Source organism: Taurulus bubalis (genome assembly GCF_910589615.1).
Source record: "Taurulus bubalis genome assembly, chromosome: 1".
Lineage (NCBI taxonomy): Eukaryota > Metazoa > Chordata > Actinopteri > Perciformes > Cottidae > Taurulus > Taurulus bubalis.
This window is the reverse complement of record NC_136589.1, coordinates 18,986,623-19,004,180: the sequence shown is the minus strand read 5'-3', so window position 1 is coordinate 19,004,180 and position 17,558 is coordinate 18,986,623. Positions and strand designations below refer to the sequence as shown.

The 17,558-nt window shown below is 46.0% G+C and overlaps 1 protein-coding gene across 1 annotated transcript in view; it reads right to left on the bottom strand.

Moving 5' to 3' along the window:
* tyro3 (TYRO3 protein tyrosine kinase) overlaps positions 1-17,558 on the bottom strand; it is a gene marked incomplete at its 3' end in the record, with an annotated part of 31,009 nt that overhangs the window by 3,591 nt on the left and 9,860 nt on the right. Inside the window, exons 6-15 of the mRNA XM_079225371.1 lie at positions 17,093-17,205; positions 16,806-16,989; positions 2,956-3,098; positions 2,736-2,874; positions 2,530-2,653; positions 2,290-2,384; positions 914-1,009; positions 717-797; positions 510-602; positions 271-392 (exon numbers count right to left, since the gene is read on the bottom strand). Coding sequence (XP_079081497.1) covers positions 271-392; positions 510-602; positions 717-797; positions 914-1,009; positions 2,290-2,384; positions 2,530-2,653; positions 2,736-2,874; positions 2,956-3,098; positions 16,806-16,989; positions 17,093-17,205 — 1,190 coding nt within the window. The remainder of the gene's footprint in view (positions 1-270; positions 393-509; positions 603-716; positions 798-913; positions 1,010-2,289; positions 2,385-2,529; positions 2,654-2,735; positions 2,875-2,955; positions 3,099-16,805; positions 16,990-17,092; positions 17,206-17,558) is intronic.

The window sequence follows — 17,558 nt, the reverse complement described above, 5'->3', positions numbered from 1 at the left end:
AAGGCTGAAGGAGAAAACTGAAGGAGAAGGCTTAAGGAGAAGCCTGAAGGAAAAGGCTGAATTAGAAGGCTGAAGGAGAAGCATAAAGGAGAAGGGTGAAGGAGAAGACTGAAGGAGAAGGCTGAAGTAGAAGGCTGAAGGAGAAGCCTGGGGAGAAGACTGAAGGAGAAGGCTGAAGGGGAAGGCTGAAGGAGAAGCCTGAAGGAGTAGACTGAAGGAGAAGGCTGAAGGTGTTATTGGTTGTTGACAGGTTAAAACACATTCTCTTACAAAAGGATGTTCTCCGAGCCGAGACAGCAGCAGGAACGTGTGCAGATCTCCGTGCTTCATGAACGGAAGAACCACCATCGGAATCGGCAGCCGCTGGACAGGACGCCGGTGAAGACTCACTCCTATTGGACGGGAAGAACTGTCAATTAAACCGCCTGACCTTTGACCCCCTGTGTGTGTGTGTGTGTGTGTGTGTGTGTGTGTGTGTGTGTGTGTGTGTGTGTGTGTGTGTGTGTTACCAATGAGCTGGATGACGTTTGGATGGTGGAAGTCCTTCATGTAGGCCGCCTCCTTCAGACACTGCTCAATGTCACCTGACGAGGTGATGTCAGCTGGAACACGCGAATATTTGATTTACAAACAAAGACATTTTCCTTTCGTCACGCTTCCGTTTCGTTCCATCACCACACTGATCAACAAACACCATAGAAGAAGAAACGTCTCACATTTCAGCACTTTGACCGCCACCTTCAGGACGCATGAGTCCTCCTTCTTCAGGAACGCCTCGCGCACCGAGCCAAACTCACCTGCACAGGTAAACACTTCAGTCGAACTGAGGTTCTGAGGCTCTATTAGTGTGTAGTTGTATGCATTTGTGTGTAGTTGAGAGCATTAGTGTTTAGTTTTGTGCATTAGTGTGTACCTTTCCCCAGCATGTGCCCCAATGTGAGCAGCCTCTCTGGGATCAGAACGTCCTGCAGTTTGTTCTTCAGGTCCTCGTTTATACCGAGGCTGTCCACTGGAAACAGACACACACAAACACACACACACACGTTATACTACTGTAAACACCTAGAGACACTAAAGACGTTATACTCAGTGGCGGTGCGTCAATAGAGGGCGCTAAGGCGCCGCTTAAAAAAAAATTTTGCGATCAAAAAAAAAAAAAAGAAGAAAAAGTGGGAGACCGTAAGCCCCTGTCAACAACCACTTAAAACCAGTTAAATGTGACCAAATATAATATATCGCCGTTCATCATCACTGAGAAAAGCCCCTCCCCCTGTCGGGGCGCCGGCCAAATGGAAGTCTATGGAAGCGAGCAAACATTTCAGGGGCGTTACGGCAAGGACAGCTTCTCATTGGCGGATGAAACGGAGAATCTTTGGGCGCACAAAAGTGCGCCCTAGCCAATGACATTGTTTCTTATTGCAACGTGAATGGATTATTCGTTGAATCAGAGACCTTTATCATTCCCTCACAGCCCATATAGCTCCCACGTATCTACGCGAGCAACACCAGCAGAGACTTTGATTGTGTCAGTATGGCGACTGAAAACTCTGTGGTATCTCTACGCGAAACACCTTTCAACCGACGGTCGCATGTTGACAAGAAGAGGCTGAAAGAGTTGGGGCCCGAACGTCCGGATTTAAAAATTCAGCAGCAAAGCACTGACCGGAGTCCGGGAGGACGTACACCCGGAGCTTCTCCTCAAGCCGATATGCTAACCGGAGCTGGTTAGCTGGATGCTCAGTGTGGAGCTCAGAGGCTCTGAGCAGCAGAGGAAGCGCCGGGCAGATGAGCTTGGAAGGATTGCTGCAGAGGTGAGCAGATGCCTGTGTTAGAGTGTGTGTGTGTTAGTGATGGCGAGATGAAGCTTCCAGAAGCATTGAAGCTTTCCATCCAATTGGTTCGCTCATGTGCCGGAGCTTCATGCAGCTTCATTTGCTCTACTGCGCCACCAAGTGGACAATAGATGTAAAACAGGCAGAGTGATCATAACAACACCATGGCTTTGGTGTGTGAAGCTTTAAATTGAGTAAATTATGTTTGTGACGCCAATACATCAATTATTAACTTATTAATATTGTGTCTATCTTTATGATATATTATCGCAAATGCAATTAATCGTTCAGCCCTACTTCTAAGTCACCTGATCAGGTCCTCAGAAATCAAACATAACTTCATAGATTTGACTACAAACTGCAGTCCGTAAACAAAAACACTGAGAGGAAACAATTCGACCACGCAGAGAAGTTTTCTTACTTATTGTTTGACTAAAAGGTTTAAAATGTAACTCACGTGTGGAGTCCTGCAGCTCAGCACAGTTCCTGTTGAACGACCGAGCCGCCGTGAAGGAGACCAAGCTCTCGGCCCCCGGAGGCTTGAAGGCTGACCTGAGGACACAAACAGCCCAGACTCAGACGGGGTGACTTGGTGGCTCCTACTGAAGACGCCAGTCTTTAAGATCTTTAAAGTTTCACCACTAATTAATTATCTGTGGTTTCAGTCTGGACTTGAGCTTTCTGCCAGTTTTCGTACCCAAACTGCGTCTCTTTCTCGTGGCGGTGAGCGACGGCGGTGAGCAGCAGTCCGACCACGGTGGCCACCAGCAGACCCAGCAGCAGGCCGATCCCCTTGTGGCTCCGCTGGAACTGGACCTGGACTGAGGGAGGATACCGCATCACAGAGTCAGTCGTCACACCAACCGCAGCAGCGTGAAATCATCTCGGAGGCGAGTTGCGCACCTGAGGCCGGCAGCACCAGCACCGGGGGGCTCCAGGGTCCACAGCCCACCGAGGTGCAGGCCGACACCTGGAAGGAGGCGTTGAAGAACCGCCCTCCTCCTGACAGCTGAGCCGAGTTCTCCTTAAACAGCAGCGGCTCCTGGACACAGAGGACACGTTAAAGTGGGAGGGCCTAGTTCAGCTGCATCCCGACCACATCGGACCAACGAGGACCCTTCACCTGTGGTTCTCCTCCCAGGGTCCACTGCACCTTGTAGGCCAACAGGCGGCCCTGCAGCTCCTCCTCCTGCAGCCCGGCCCAGTTCAGGGCCAGCTGCTGCTCCGACAGCTCGAACGTCAGGTTCCTTGGGGCCGCCGAGGGCACTGAGGAGGGATCACACACCGTTAGTTATGATCCCGTAGAATGAGTTATGATCCCGTAGAATGAGTTATGATCCCATATAATTACAGTTATGATCCCATATAATTACAGTTATGATCCCATAGAATTACAGCTATGATCCCATAGAGTTACAGTTATGATCCCGTAGAATGAGTTATGATCCCATAGAATTACAGTTATGATCCCATAGAATGAGTTATGATCCCATATAATTAGTTACGATCCCATAGAATTACAGTTATGATCCCGTAGAATGAGTTATGATCCCATAGAATTACAGTTATGATCCCATAGAACAGGAGTATTCAACTAAAATTCTGCGAGGTCCAGTTGGAGAGACCAAAGGTCCGGAACATCACAAGAATGTCAAATTTGTGCTCTATGATGTTGTGCCATATGTATTGAATGTTAAATAAATAATTAACATCTAAACAATATTTATTATTACAGATTTCCAATTTAAATGGAATAATTATAAATAATACATACTCTAATAATACATACATTATCTTCTCTTATTTCGAGTAAAATAAAGGCTGGATTTAAAACAGAAAGCTTTTGAATAATGTGACTAAATAAGTTAGACAAATGTATTTAACTGAGTTGTCACGCAGCTTCAAATTCAGTTTATTCGGGTGTCAAGTGATGTCAATCAAAAGAGCCAAGATATTATATTCTTGTCGTCTAAAAAGAGAAACGTGTGTTCACGGACTTTACCTGGTTATTAAACCACTTGTTTCAGCTCATTTCTCCTCTCTGTTCACATCATTGTTGGTCAGTTAGTTCATGTGTTAGGTTTCTGATCATATTAATTCATGTGTTAGGGTCCTGAGCATATTCATTTATGTGTTAGGGTCCTGATCATATTGGCCTCTTAGGTTTATTTTTCTGTGCCTCAATTTCGGATGCGAGTCGGTCTGTTTGCTCTAAAGATGTGTGCCTTGTCTCGTAGTGGCACTTCACATCTCTGCTTTTAATATTGCTGAACATGAGACATACTGCTTTTGAACTGGTTGTGGGAATAATAAAAATATAATAATCTGTCAAGGCTCTGGTTAAGCGGTTCAAATTTATCTTTTTGGAGCGCCAAGTGAAAGAACTCTGACTCACGTACTTTTTCCAACTATCAGGTCTCTCTGGCTGTCGCTGCGTGTGTGTGAATATGGCACTCGAGTCGAGGGCGGGGCTTAACGGAATACACACAAGTGATTGGCCGTATAGGATCACATGAGAGGTTTTACAAGGCGTGTGATTGGTTGGTGTGTTTCTTGGACCTCTGAACGAGAGCCGTAAAGAATAGGGAAAAGCTGCGCTGGCGAAATAGAAGCGATCCATCAACAGTTAATAATTCGTTAATAATAATTGGTTTTCAGTCCAGGGTCCAGAAACAACAGCGTCTGGGTCCGGACCCGGACCGCGGTCCGCCTATTAGTGATCCATGCCGTAGAATAAGTTATGATCCCATAGAATTACAGTTATGATCCCGTAGAATAAGTTATGATCCCATAGAATTACAGTTATGATCCCATAGAATGAGTAATGATCCCATAGAATGAGCTATGATCCCATATAATTATTACAGAGGAATATTTATTTGTCCCCTCTGGCTTTGCTATCAAGCAATTGCTGGACTTCCTGGCTCTCACTGAGACTTGGATCACACCAGACAATCTACCCCTGCTGCTTTCTCCCCTGCCTTCTCCTTCAGCCACACACCTGAGCCCACTGGTTGGGGTTGTGGCACAGGTCTACTCATCTCCCCCAAATGGAATTTTTCTCTCTACCCGCTTCCACTGTTTACCCATACTGTCTTTTGAGTTTCACACTGTGACAGTTACTCATCAGGTCAACAAAACATTGTTGTTCTCTACCATCCACCTGGTTCCTTAGAAGATTTCTTGGAAGAATTAGACGTCCTCCTATCAAACTTCCCAGAAAATGCCCCTCCGCTCATCCTTCTGGGTGACTAACATCCAGACCGTCATCTGACTTGTTACTCTTACTGTCTTCCTTTGCTCTCTCACTCATTCCTTTCTCTCCTACTCACTATGATCCCCTAGAATTACAGTTATGATCCTGTAGAATGAGTTATAATTTCATGCAGAATTAAACAAAGTCTTTCTTTGTTATTTTTATGTTTATTAATTTAATATTTTGTTAATGTAAGCTACTTTAAGGTCAGACTGCAGGTGACGCTGCAAAGTCTTTTCAAATGGATTGAGGCCACAGACAAAAACTCATTGTACTGAGAGGACTGGACACCATCCAGCTGGACCATCCACCCACCCACCCACCCCTTTTTTTAACTAATAGTATTTTCAGAAACAACAAAAACATTCAAAATGAGACACAGAACCACTTGCTGACTGGCGTCTTTACCCAACAACGGTCAGTGTTTTGTTGTGAAGAGGACATCTGAAACCCTCCTGCTTCACTGTGAACTCAGCATCATACTGAACAACAGGTAGCAGGTCTGTGATCAGGGTCAGCCTCTCCCAGGGAGGAGCTCCCTTTGCTGGAGGAGACCACTGAAGCCCCTCAGAGACCAGCCAGACAGGACTTTGAGTGTACAACATACAAAACAGAGCCCCAAAGAAGACCGAAAGAAAGCCCAGAATAAAGAGCACCAAAGAAGACCAAAGAATGACCAGAGAGCACTAAAGAAGACCCAGAGAGCAGCAAAGAGACCAAAAGAAGACCCAGAGAGCACCAAAGAAGACCCAAAGAGCACCAAAGAAGACAAAGGAAGAGGAGACCCAAAGAAGACTCAAAGAGATCCAAAGAAGACCAAACGAAGAGAAGACCCAAAAAAGACCCAAAGAAGAGAAGACCCAAAGAAAACCCAAAGATCTGATCCCTTGTTGCTTCCTCCTCTTCAGAACTCTTTACTTGGCACTTCTTTAACCTCCTGGTCCATCTCTGGTGTACAGCAGTTAACATAGTCTTTTCTTATCTGACATAACTTGTTCTTTAAGTAACAACCCCACCCCCCTTTGAAGGTTCCTGTCTTGCTCTTATTGAAGAGGAAGTGTCTCTCTAATAATTACTAGAGTTAGTCTGCACTTACAAGCTGTTTCCTGTGCTACCAATCATCCGGTCAAACCCACAGTTCACTTATTTACCTCTCTTTAACAATTAGTCAACATTCAGCCCATATGATTACATATTGATAATAGAAGGAAAAACCTATTAAGGTTATCATCATTATGATATTATATATTATTATATGTAAAGAATATATTTAAATCTGAGACCAAAACACCTTTAGACGAGTAACGATTTAGTTCCTTTTATTGAGCTAAGATAAAGAAGCTTAAAAGAGGATAAATCACCAGAATAAGAAGTAAAGTGCACCTTAAGATAGTACTTCCTATGTAGCTGAAGGTTATACAGGCCCACATATATATTATACACATATCTTAAAGATCTCAGAGTTTCTTTTAATCTTATAGTAAAGGAAGCTAGAACTGCGTACTTTGCAAATGTAATTTCTTACTCTAAAAGAAATCCTAAGATTTTGTTTGACACAATTAACACCATTGTTTCACCACCTGATGAGTGTAATAAGTCCCTTACCTATTTCATTGATAAGGTAATGGCGATTAGGTGTGGTACTGCTCCCGGGATATGTTCACCCAACTATAGCTCCTCTGAATCTCCCATGGTTCTGGACTCTTTCCAGCCTATCAGCCTACAAGAGTTAATGGACTTAATTAATAAATAAAACCATCGTCTTGCCCTCCGGATATTATACCAGTTTCTCCATTTCAGAAAATCCTGCCAATTATTGGTCCTGCCATAATATCGATTTTTAATTCCTGTCTGTCTACAGGAAGTGTCCCCTCCTATTTTAAACATGCCACTATCCAGCCGTTATTAAAAAAAAAAAACTTAGATCCTGCTTCGCCCTCGAACTACAGGCCCATCCTAGAGAAGGTTGTGGCCGGCCAACTTACTGCTGCACTGGAGAGGCACAATATGTTTGACAAATACTGATGCAGGTGACTGCTCTGTTTTAGTGCTCCTCGACCTCAGTTCTGCGTTTTACACCGTAGACCAGGGGTGTCAAACATACGGCCCACGGGCCGGATACGGCCCGCCAGGGGGTCCAGTCCGGCCCGCGGACTAATTCTTAAAATAGAAAAAGAAGAAAAAAAAATGTAATTGCTGAGCTGGGGCTCAAACCACTGATCCTCTGATTGAAAGTCGGGCATGCTAACCATTGAAACACAGTCGCAAATATTTGGACTACTGACATTACTAGAGATATTGCTCAACTGCAAGTGAATCTTCAGAGGAGAGCCCAGGCAGGTAAACCATGGGCTGATGTCTTAATTTTTGGTCTTTATGTTTCTAGTTTATTGTAGAAAGACCTTAAAATAGGGTTTATCATCCAAAAACCTTCACCAATGATTTAAACATCGAGAAATATTGTCGTTATCAGTGGCGGTGCATCAATAGAGGGCGCCCCTCTTAAAATTTTGCGATTAAAAAAAACAAAGAAAAAAACATTATATACTAAATAATTTAAATAAGAAATATACCGTGTTGATGCACTAAATGTGTGTGGGAGACCGTAAGCCCCTGTCATCAACCACTTAAAACCAGTTAAATGTGACCAAATATAATATATCGCCGTTCATCATCACTGAGAAAAGCCCCTCCCCCTGTCGGGGCGCCGGCCAAATGGAAGTCTATGGAAGTGAGCAAACATTTCAGGGGCGTTACGGCAAGAACAGCTTCTCATTGGCGGATGAAACGGAGAATCTTCGGGCGCACCAAAGTGCGCCCTAGCCAATGACATTGTTTCTTATTGCAACGTGAATGGAATATTCGTCGAATCAGAGACCTTTATCATTCCCTCACAGCCCATATAGCTCCCACGTATCTACGCGAGCAACACTAGCAGAGACTTTGATTGTGTCAGTATGGCGACTGAAAACTCTGTGGTATATCTACGCGAAACACCTTTCAACCGACGGTCACATGTTGACAAGAAGAGGCTGAAAGAGTTGGGGCCCGAACGTCCGGATTTAAAAATTCAGCAGCAAAGCACTGACCGCGGACGTACACCCGGAGCTTCTCCTCAAGCCGATATGCTAACCGGAGCTGGTTAGCTAGATGCTAAGTGTGGAGCTCAGAGGCTCTGAGCAGCAGAGGAAGCGCCGGGCAGATGAGCTTGGAAGGATTGCTGCAGAGGTGAGTGTCAAAATCAGCAGATGCCTGTGTTAGAGAGTGTGTGTGTGTGTGTGTGTGTGTGTGTGTGTGTGTGTGTGTGTGAGAGAGTTAGCTCCAGGCTAGAGCATCAAGGTGGCTGCTGGCCTTTTGTCTGTTGATGAGCCATCAAGACACACAAAACATAGTTTTTTGTCAACTCTGATTGTTGGCTTTTGTCTGTAGTATGAAGCCTGATTGTAGTAGATATTTCCCCACATCTTATCTGTCTGTCTCTCTATATATTTATCTGTAGGTTTGTGACACCATACTTGGACACACCAGGGAACGCTTTGCCTTCAAAGACCACCTCACCAGTGCCACCTTAGTAGTAGTAGTGGGGCCTACTCTGTCAAACACCCAATGTGATATCTCTCTTTCTGAATCTATTCTGCTCTAAACCTCTTTCATGTGAGGGTGTGGGCACCTCTTTTATTCTGCAAACCTCTGAAACCCAACCCAATGTTTCTTAAACCATTCTGCTCTGAACCTCTCATGCCCAAAGTTACAGTTTGTTGATAGTTGTTATTGGACAGTCAAAACTTTTCTTTTCTTCTCATTGTGGAGTGCTATTTAAACCGCGCCGCCCAACTGCGCCCCCCCCCCCCCCCCCCCAAAAAAAAAATCACCAGCCGCCACTGGTCGTTAAGTATGCGTTAATATGCTATGATTTTACTGGTCCGGCCCACTTCAGATCAAAATGGGTAATATAAATCGTTATATTCTGTAGATATTCTGCATTTCATTATTCTTATGTCTATTAGAGTTCAGGTTGTGCGAGGTCAGTTTAACAAATACTTTCTGTGAGAACAGTCCGGTGGTCTGTTCCTCAAGGTTCCACGCTTTGCACTACAACACTCACACCTGTTTATCAGTATGTTGACATTAGAGAAGCAGACTGGTCGTTGCACGTTCCAGCCTTGTGAGAAAAGATGAGGACACGATTCTCCTCCTCTTAGAAATGTTAGAGCCAATAGAAATGTTAGATGCTCATGACGGAAAACCATGTATTAAAGAGCCGACCTTCCGGCTGTTCGGGATGTTTTTGGACGGTCAACCTGCGTGTTGACTGGACGACTCCCTGCTATCGCGATTGCAGCACTTGTTACTTGTGATCGAGGAAAATAAATTCCGAGAACGAGAGAAGTTGTTTGGCTAAGTTCTTCTGGACGCTACACCAGGTATCCAATAATTAGTATGCATTAACAGCAGCATGTGGCCCCTTCCCTAAAATGAGTTTGACACCCCTGCTGTAGACCATAACATCATGATTGAGAGGCTACGTGATTGAGTGGTTTTCATCATACTTCGCTAACAGAAGTTTTACTGTCTCGGTGGGAGAATGTATGTCAGACATCTCTCCACTGTCTTGTGGGGTACCGCAGGGCTTGGTCCTGGGGCCTCTGTTATTTTCTTTATATTTATTACCTCTGGGATAGATCATTCAAACCTTATAATGTTGCTTACCATCTATATGCAGATGATATCCAACTCCATATCTCCTTTAAACTCAGTGAGGCTTTCAGGTTAACCAGCCTGCTAGATTGTGTAAATGCTATTAAGGACTAGACAGCAGTAAATGGCTTACAACTAAATGATAATAAGACGGAGGTTCTAGTTATTGCACCTGATGATGCTGTCCATATGATCAAGCAGAGCTTTGGTCCACTCTCCTCTGCTGTCCACCTAAACCTGCGTAATCTCGGTGTAATATTTGACAAATCCTTGTCGTTTGACGATGAAAATGTAAATGACCCCCATGTGAAGCAGCGGTGTCGATCTTGTTTCTTCCACCTACGAAACATTTCCAAACTGAGATCTGTTTTATCTACGGCTGAATTAGAGATGATCATGCACGCTTTTAACTCTTCACATATTGATTACAGCAACGCACTTTTCTACACACTCAGCAAATCTGCGATTAACCGGTTGCAGATAATCCAAAATGCTGCTGCCAGAGTACTGACGAAGACAAATAGACGGTCTCATATCACCGCGGGCCGGACTGGACCCCTGGCGGGCCGTATGTTTGACACCCCTGCCGTAGAGTATAGGATCCATTTTAAAATCCTCACCCTCACATACAGAGCACTACACAGCCAGACTCCTTCATATGTGGCTGAACTACTTCGCCCTTACTCAACAGCCCGCAACCTCAGGTCCAACCTGCTAAATCTTCTGTCCGTCCCACACACGTGGTGACCGAGCTTTTGAGGCAGTAGCTCCAAGGCTATGGAACGCTCTGCCTGCTCCTCTACGTTTTGCTGTTTCAGTATCAACTTTTCGAAGCCTACTAAAAACATACTTGTTTACACTAGCGTTTGGTTAAGCACATACTGTATGACCTGCTTTTTAGGGCCCGAGCACTGACGTAGTCAGAGTCGAGGACCTATTGTTATTCGAATGTTTATTTATTACTATTATTAGGGCCCGAGCACTGACGTAGTCAGAGTCCAAGACCTATTGAAATGCTAAGTATTATTATTATTAGGGTCCGAGCACTGACGTAGTCAGAGTCGAGGACCTATTGAAATGCTAAGTATTATTATTAGGGCCCGAGCACTGACGTAGTCAGAGTCGAGGACCTATTGAAATGCTAAGTATTATTATTATTTAGGGCCCGAGCACTGACGTAGTCAGAGTCGAGGACCTATTGTTATTCAAATGTTTATTTATTATTCTTCACCAATGCGCAGGGAAAAGAGGTGCTTGGGATTAACCTACATTCTTCAAAATTTGCACACCCATCCGACTCGGCGAAAATTTTAATATAATTTGGGTGTCGGCCAAAAGTCTGAGAAAATGTCTCTATAGCGCCCCCTTTGGTTGTGAAAGCCCACCCTTTTTGCAAACTTTGAAGGATTGACTTGAAATTTTGCACACGTCCGGGTGGGACTGCTCTACAAAAAAGTAATCCGTGAAATGAAAATGCGCCTAATTAGATTTTCAGCCATTTTGAATTTTGTAAAAAAATACATTTTTGCCCATTCCTCCTAAACGCTGGGTCCATTTCTTATGAAATTTTCTGTGGATAATCATTGGCTCAATGTGATCAAAGGATATCTTCCACTTTGTTGATATCTCATTGCGTTCAGACGTTATTAACCAATTAACCTCTTAGGGGCGTGGCTCAATGTCAATACACATAACTTCCAAATTACTTGGCCTATCTTCACAAACTTTGTAGCATATGTCAACATCGTGTCCCTTAACGTACTCAAATTGTTTCATAATATTCAGACACTAGAGGGCGCTGCAGTGAACCGCTCAATTTTGTCATTTTCCTTGTTTTCAGGCGTTGTATTCTGACGAACTCCTCCTAGAGATTAAATACGATTGATTTCACATTCGGGCAATATGATGTTGAGACCTTTGCAGAGAAAAATTATTTCAGGACTTTCAAAATATCGAACTATGTGAGCGCAGAGCAGCGGCAAAGAGACACCATTTTCCATGAAAATGGAAGTTGTTTTAACTCGGCCGTACATGATGGAATCTACTCCATATTTCTCATATGCCATGACCTCTTGACCCTGAAGACATCCATATGATCATTTTTAATCCTAGTCATAGCGCCACCTAAAGGCAACAGGAAGTTACATGTTTTCTACTTGTACACCGTGCTCCTCAAAGATTATTCAGATCCCTCTAAAAATGCGTCGGAAGAGACTTAAGACATTGGTAATGCATCATCTTGAAGATTGTAAGGATCCATTGAACGGCATCGCATGGGAGCATCGCGGAAGTTCGATCCTTCGCCATGACAGAATAAACCGATGTAACTCGACTCCACATGATAAGATCCTTTCCAGGTTTCACATGTTTGATCAGCCTCCAGGCCTGAAGACATGTGCGGTCTAATTTTTTATTAGTCATAGCGCCACCTAATTGCAACAGGAAGTAAATATTTCTATACTTTGGCTTGCTTCTCTTAGTAGGTCGATCAGATCAACATCAAATTACTTCTAGACAAACATAAGACTTTCATGATGCCAGCCCCCAAAGCATTTGATGTTTCGTGTAACGCTGTTGCCGTGGCGACCCATCCTTCGCGGTCAACAATGAAGGGACTTTTAAGGGACTAAGCATGCTCAAGACGTAACTAAACTTGGCACACACATTGACAGGCAAAGATGTAGTTACCTGATATGATTTTCCATCCATCCATCCATTATCAGCCGCTTATCCGGGGTCGGGTCGCGGTGGCAGCAGGTTCAGCAGGCCGACCCAGGCTTCCCTCTCACCCGCAACACTTTCCAGCTCATTCTGGGGGATCCCGAGGCGTTCCAAGGCCAGCCGGGAGATATAATCCCTCCAGCGTGTCCTCGGTCTTCCCCGGGGTCTCCTACCAGTTGGGCGTGCCTGGAAAACCTCTAATGGGAGGCGTCCAGGAGGCATCCTGACTAGATGCCCGAACCACCTCAGCTGACTCCTTTCGACACGAAGGAGCAGCGACTCGACTCAAAGCTCCCTCCTGATGTCCGAGCTCCTTACCCTATCTCTAAGGGTGAGCCCGGCCACCCTGCGGAGGAAGCTCATTTCGGCCGCTTGTATCCGAGATCTCGTTCTTTCGGTCACTCGGTGACTTACTACCGAGGATACGGACACAGCTCCTACTGCAGGCGTACAGAGACCGGATAGCCCGTGCCAACGGGTCCGGCACCCCATACTCCCGCAGCACCCCCCACAAAAACCCCCGAGGGACCCGGTCGAAAGCCTTCTCCAAGTCCACAAAGTACATGTAGACTGGTTGGGCAAACTCCCAGGACCCCTCCAGTAGTCTTGCGAGGGTAAAGAGCTGGTCCACTGTTCCACGACCGGGACGGAATCCGCACTGCTCGTCTTGAATCCGAGGTTCGACAAGCGGTCGGAGCCTCCTTTCCAGCACCCTGGCATAAGCTTTTCCCGGGAGGCTGAACAGTGTGATGCCACGATAGTTTGAGCACACTCTCCGGTCCCCCTTCTTGAAGATGGGAACCACCACCCCGGTCTGCCAGTCCATGGGCACTGTTCCCGACCCCCACGCGACACTGAAAAGGCGTGTCAACCAAGACAGCCCAACAATGTCCAGCGCTTTCAGCATCTCAGGGCGGATCTCGTCCACCCCTGGCGCCTTGCCACCAAGGAGCTTTTTGACTACCTTAGCGACCTCTGCCAGGGATATGGGAGAAACCACCCCAAAGTCTTCCGGCGCTGCCCCCTCTCCGGGGGACATGTTGGCCGGGTTTAGGAGTTCCTCAAAGTGCTCTTTCCACCGCCCGACGATGTCCCCAGTCCGGGTCAGCAGTTTCCCCCCCCCCCCCTGCTGAGAACAGCCTGGGGAAGCCCCTGCTTTCCCTTCCTGAGCCGTCGGATGGTTTGCCAGAACTTCCTTGAGGCCAACCGAAAGTCCTTCTCCATGGCCTCCCCGAACTCCTCCCATGCCCGAGTTTTAGCATCCGCGACCATCGCAGCTGCAGCCCTTCTGGCCTGCCGGTACCCGTCAGCTGCTTCAGGAGACCCCTGGACCAGCCAGGCCCGAAAGGCCTCCTTCTTCAGTTTGACGGCTTCCCTCACACCCGGTGTCCACCACCGGGTTCTCGGGTTGCCACCACGACAGGCACCGATGACCTTCCGGCCACAGCTCAGAGTAGCCGCGTCCACAATAGAGGCTTTGAACATGGTCCACTCGTATTCCATGTCCCCAGCCTCCCTCGGGATTTGTGAGAAGTTCTTCCGGAGGTGGGAGTTGAAGACCTCCCGGACAGGGTCCTCCGCCAGACGTTCCCAGTTCACCCTCACTACACGTTTGGGCTTGCCAGGTCTTTCTAGCCGACTCCCCCGCCATCTGATCCAACTCACCACCACGTGGTGATCAGTTGACAGCTCTGCTCCTCTCTTCACCCGAGTGTCCAAGACATACGGCCGCAGATCAGATGATACGACTACAAAGTCGATCATTGATCTCCGGCCTAAGGTGTTCTGGTACCAGGTACACTTATGAGCCACCTTATGCTCGAACATGGTGTTTGTTATGGACAAACTGTGGCTAGCACAGAAGTCCAACAACAAAACACCATTCGGGTTCAGATCGGGCAAGCCGTTCCTCCCAATCACGCCCCGCCAGGTTTCTCTGTCATTGCCCACATGAGCGTTGAAGTCTCCCAGGAGAACTATGGAGTCGGCAGGCGGCGCCCTTTCCAGGACCCCTCCCACCGACTCCAAGCAGGCCGGATACTCTGAACTGCTGTTCGATGCATAAGCACAAACAACAGTCAGAGCTTTACTCCCTGCAACCCGTAGGCGCAGGGAGGCGACCCTCTCGTTCTCCGGGGAAAGCTCCAACATAGCGGCGCTCAGCCGGGGGCTCGTGAGTATCCCCACTCCCGCCCGGCGCCTGTCACCCTGGGCAACTCCAGAAAAGGACAAAGTCCAACCCTTCTCCAGGAGCTTGGTTCCAGAGCCCATGCTGTGCGTGGAGGTGAGCCCAACTAAATCTAGCTGGTACCGCTCCACCTCCTGCACCAGCTCCGGCTCTTTCCCCGCTAGCGAGGTGACGTTCCACGTCCCTAGAGCTAGTCTATGCTGCCGGCGATCGGCTCGCCCAGGTCTCCTGCCTGGCCCGCCGCCCGGTCTGCATAGCACCCGACCCCGATAATTCCCCCCGCGAGTGGTGGGTCCATGGGGTGACTGCTGCTCCATGTTGTTTCTTCGGGCTGAGCCCGACCGGGCCCATGGGCGAAAGCCCGGCCACCAGACGCTCGCCGACGAGCTCCCCTCCTGGGTCTGGCTCCGGGAGGGTGCCCCGGTTTCCCTTGTCCGGGCGAGGTTACTTCAGACCGTGGGCTGCTATTCATCAGGGTTTTTTGAACCGCTCTTAGTCTGGGCTCTCCCCCGAGACCTGTTTGCCTTGGGAGACCCTACCAGGGGCTGATGCCCCGGACAACATAGCTCCCAGGATCACTGAGCCACTCAAACTCCTCCACCACGTTGAGGTGGCGATTCATTGGAGGAGCTGATATGATTTTAATGCTTCAAAATCGCAATTTGGCTCGATAGCGCCCCCTACAAATATTCATTTATTTCATACATGTATGAAACTTGGTAACCATATGTAACACATGTAAACCTAAAAATAACTCTCTTGGGACCATTCTCTAAACCGTACAGGAAGTCAGATAGCGCCCCCTAAAAAACATGTTTGTTTTTTTGACAACCTATGAGTTGTGAAAGGCCACAGTTGTTCCCCCTTATCACCAATTGGCCTTAAATTTGGCACACATGTCCGGGTGGTTCTGCTCTACAAAAAGCTCTGGGAGAACATTTAGCTCCACCTGCTTAGAATTTCCGCCATTTTGAATTTTGTGAAAAATCACTTTTTCCTCAAATCTTCCTAAACGCTGGCTTCGATTTTTACGAAATTCTTTGGGGATCATTAAAGGTTCAATTTCATCACAATATATCAAAAGCTTGTTTGTATCTCTTTGTGTTCAAAAGAAAAGGAACCATTAACTTCTTAGGGGTAAATTCAACTAAATTCAACAAAGCAGCCCTCGCAGTACGTTCAGCATAGATATACAATATTTGATAGGCGTATGTACCACATATCAACTTACAAATAAGTCTCTTGGGACCATGCTCTAAACCGTACCGGAAGTCGGCAAATTTCATTTTCTTCGTTCATTTCTAGTTCAAATTGCCATAGTTTACCAGTAGGTGGCGCTCTGACTGAGTTAATATTGACATGCAGAAGTCTTCAAGCCATTACTCTCATAAAGCATGTTAACTTTGGAACAGTTGTGAGAAAGAATAGTTGAGTTACAACAGCTTGCTGTATGATCACGAACCATATGAAATAGTCGTCACACCACTTCCACGCCGTTCCATGAAACCTCAAGCTTTTGATCACTTTTAATACATATTTTTATCTTTTATATATATTTATATACATATTTACATGTATAAAATATATATACATATATTCCATTTTCCAGAGGTCAACCTTTCTGCGAAAAAGAGGAAATATGTGTCTGTCATCACATCAAATGACAGAACTCAGTCTGCGCTTCAAAGATCTTTCTGCCACTGAGAAAGAATTCAAGCTGTTCTCGACTCCCTTCCTGATGATGCAGAAGAAGTGAAGAGAATCTGAACTAGAACTGATGGAGATGCAGTGATGAATCTCTGAAGAACCAGCTTCAGTTTCTCTCCCTACCGACTTCTACTGGAGCTTGGAAAAGGCCAAATTTCCTCTGATGTGATATACTATATACATACACACATATATATATACACATATATATATATACACACATATATACATATATATATATATATATATATATATATATATATATATATATATATATATATATATATATATATATATACACACACACACAGCAGCTACACACAACCAGTCACAGCAGCTTTAATTATTATTATTATTAGTCATGTGTCAGTGAACAGAAGAGTGAGGAGTTTGGGTCTCCCACCTGATTCAGGCATCTGGAAGTTTAGCCAAGGGCAGAAGGGCGACGCCCCCACCTCGTTCACACAGGAGACTCTGGCGCTGTAGTTCGAGTGGCTCCTCAGACCCGACAGGACCTGCAGGTGAGGAGGAACCTGGACCTCCTGCTTAGGGAGGTCCAGGTCCCTCCGGACCGAACGCCTCGACAGCTGAGGAGGAGGGTTAAAGAAACTATCAGTGTGTGTGTGTGTGTGTGTGTGTGTGTGTGTGTGTGTGTGTGTGTGTGTGTGTGTGTGTGTGTGTGTGTTTTACCTGGATGTTGCAGGTGGACAACTCAGAGTATCCTGAGAATCCTGGTTTCCATGACAAAGTGACGTTGTTGTCCGCCATCTTCACCTGCAGCCTGACCGGCGCCGCCGGCAGCACTGAGACAGAGAGCCCGCCCCCAAAAAATTGTTAGCATCCAATCACAGCCGAGCGACGGTGACCAGTCACAACAGTTGTGTCAGTGTTTGGTATCTCTACCTCTTCATCACGTGGAGAGAAACACTTACAGGCCTGACTATACTTGTATAGCTTGAATGCAAAAGACCTGTATGTGTAATATAAAAGTAATATAATATAAAATATAATGTAAAATAAGATTAGATATTCCTGTATTAGTCCCGCAGTGGGAGGGATTTGCAGGATTACAGCAGCAGACAGGTAATTTTCACCCAAGAGACATATAGTAAAAATCAAAAAACAAGTAATATAAATAGTCATTTAAAAAAAAATT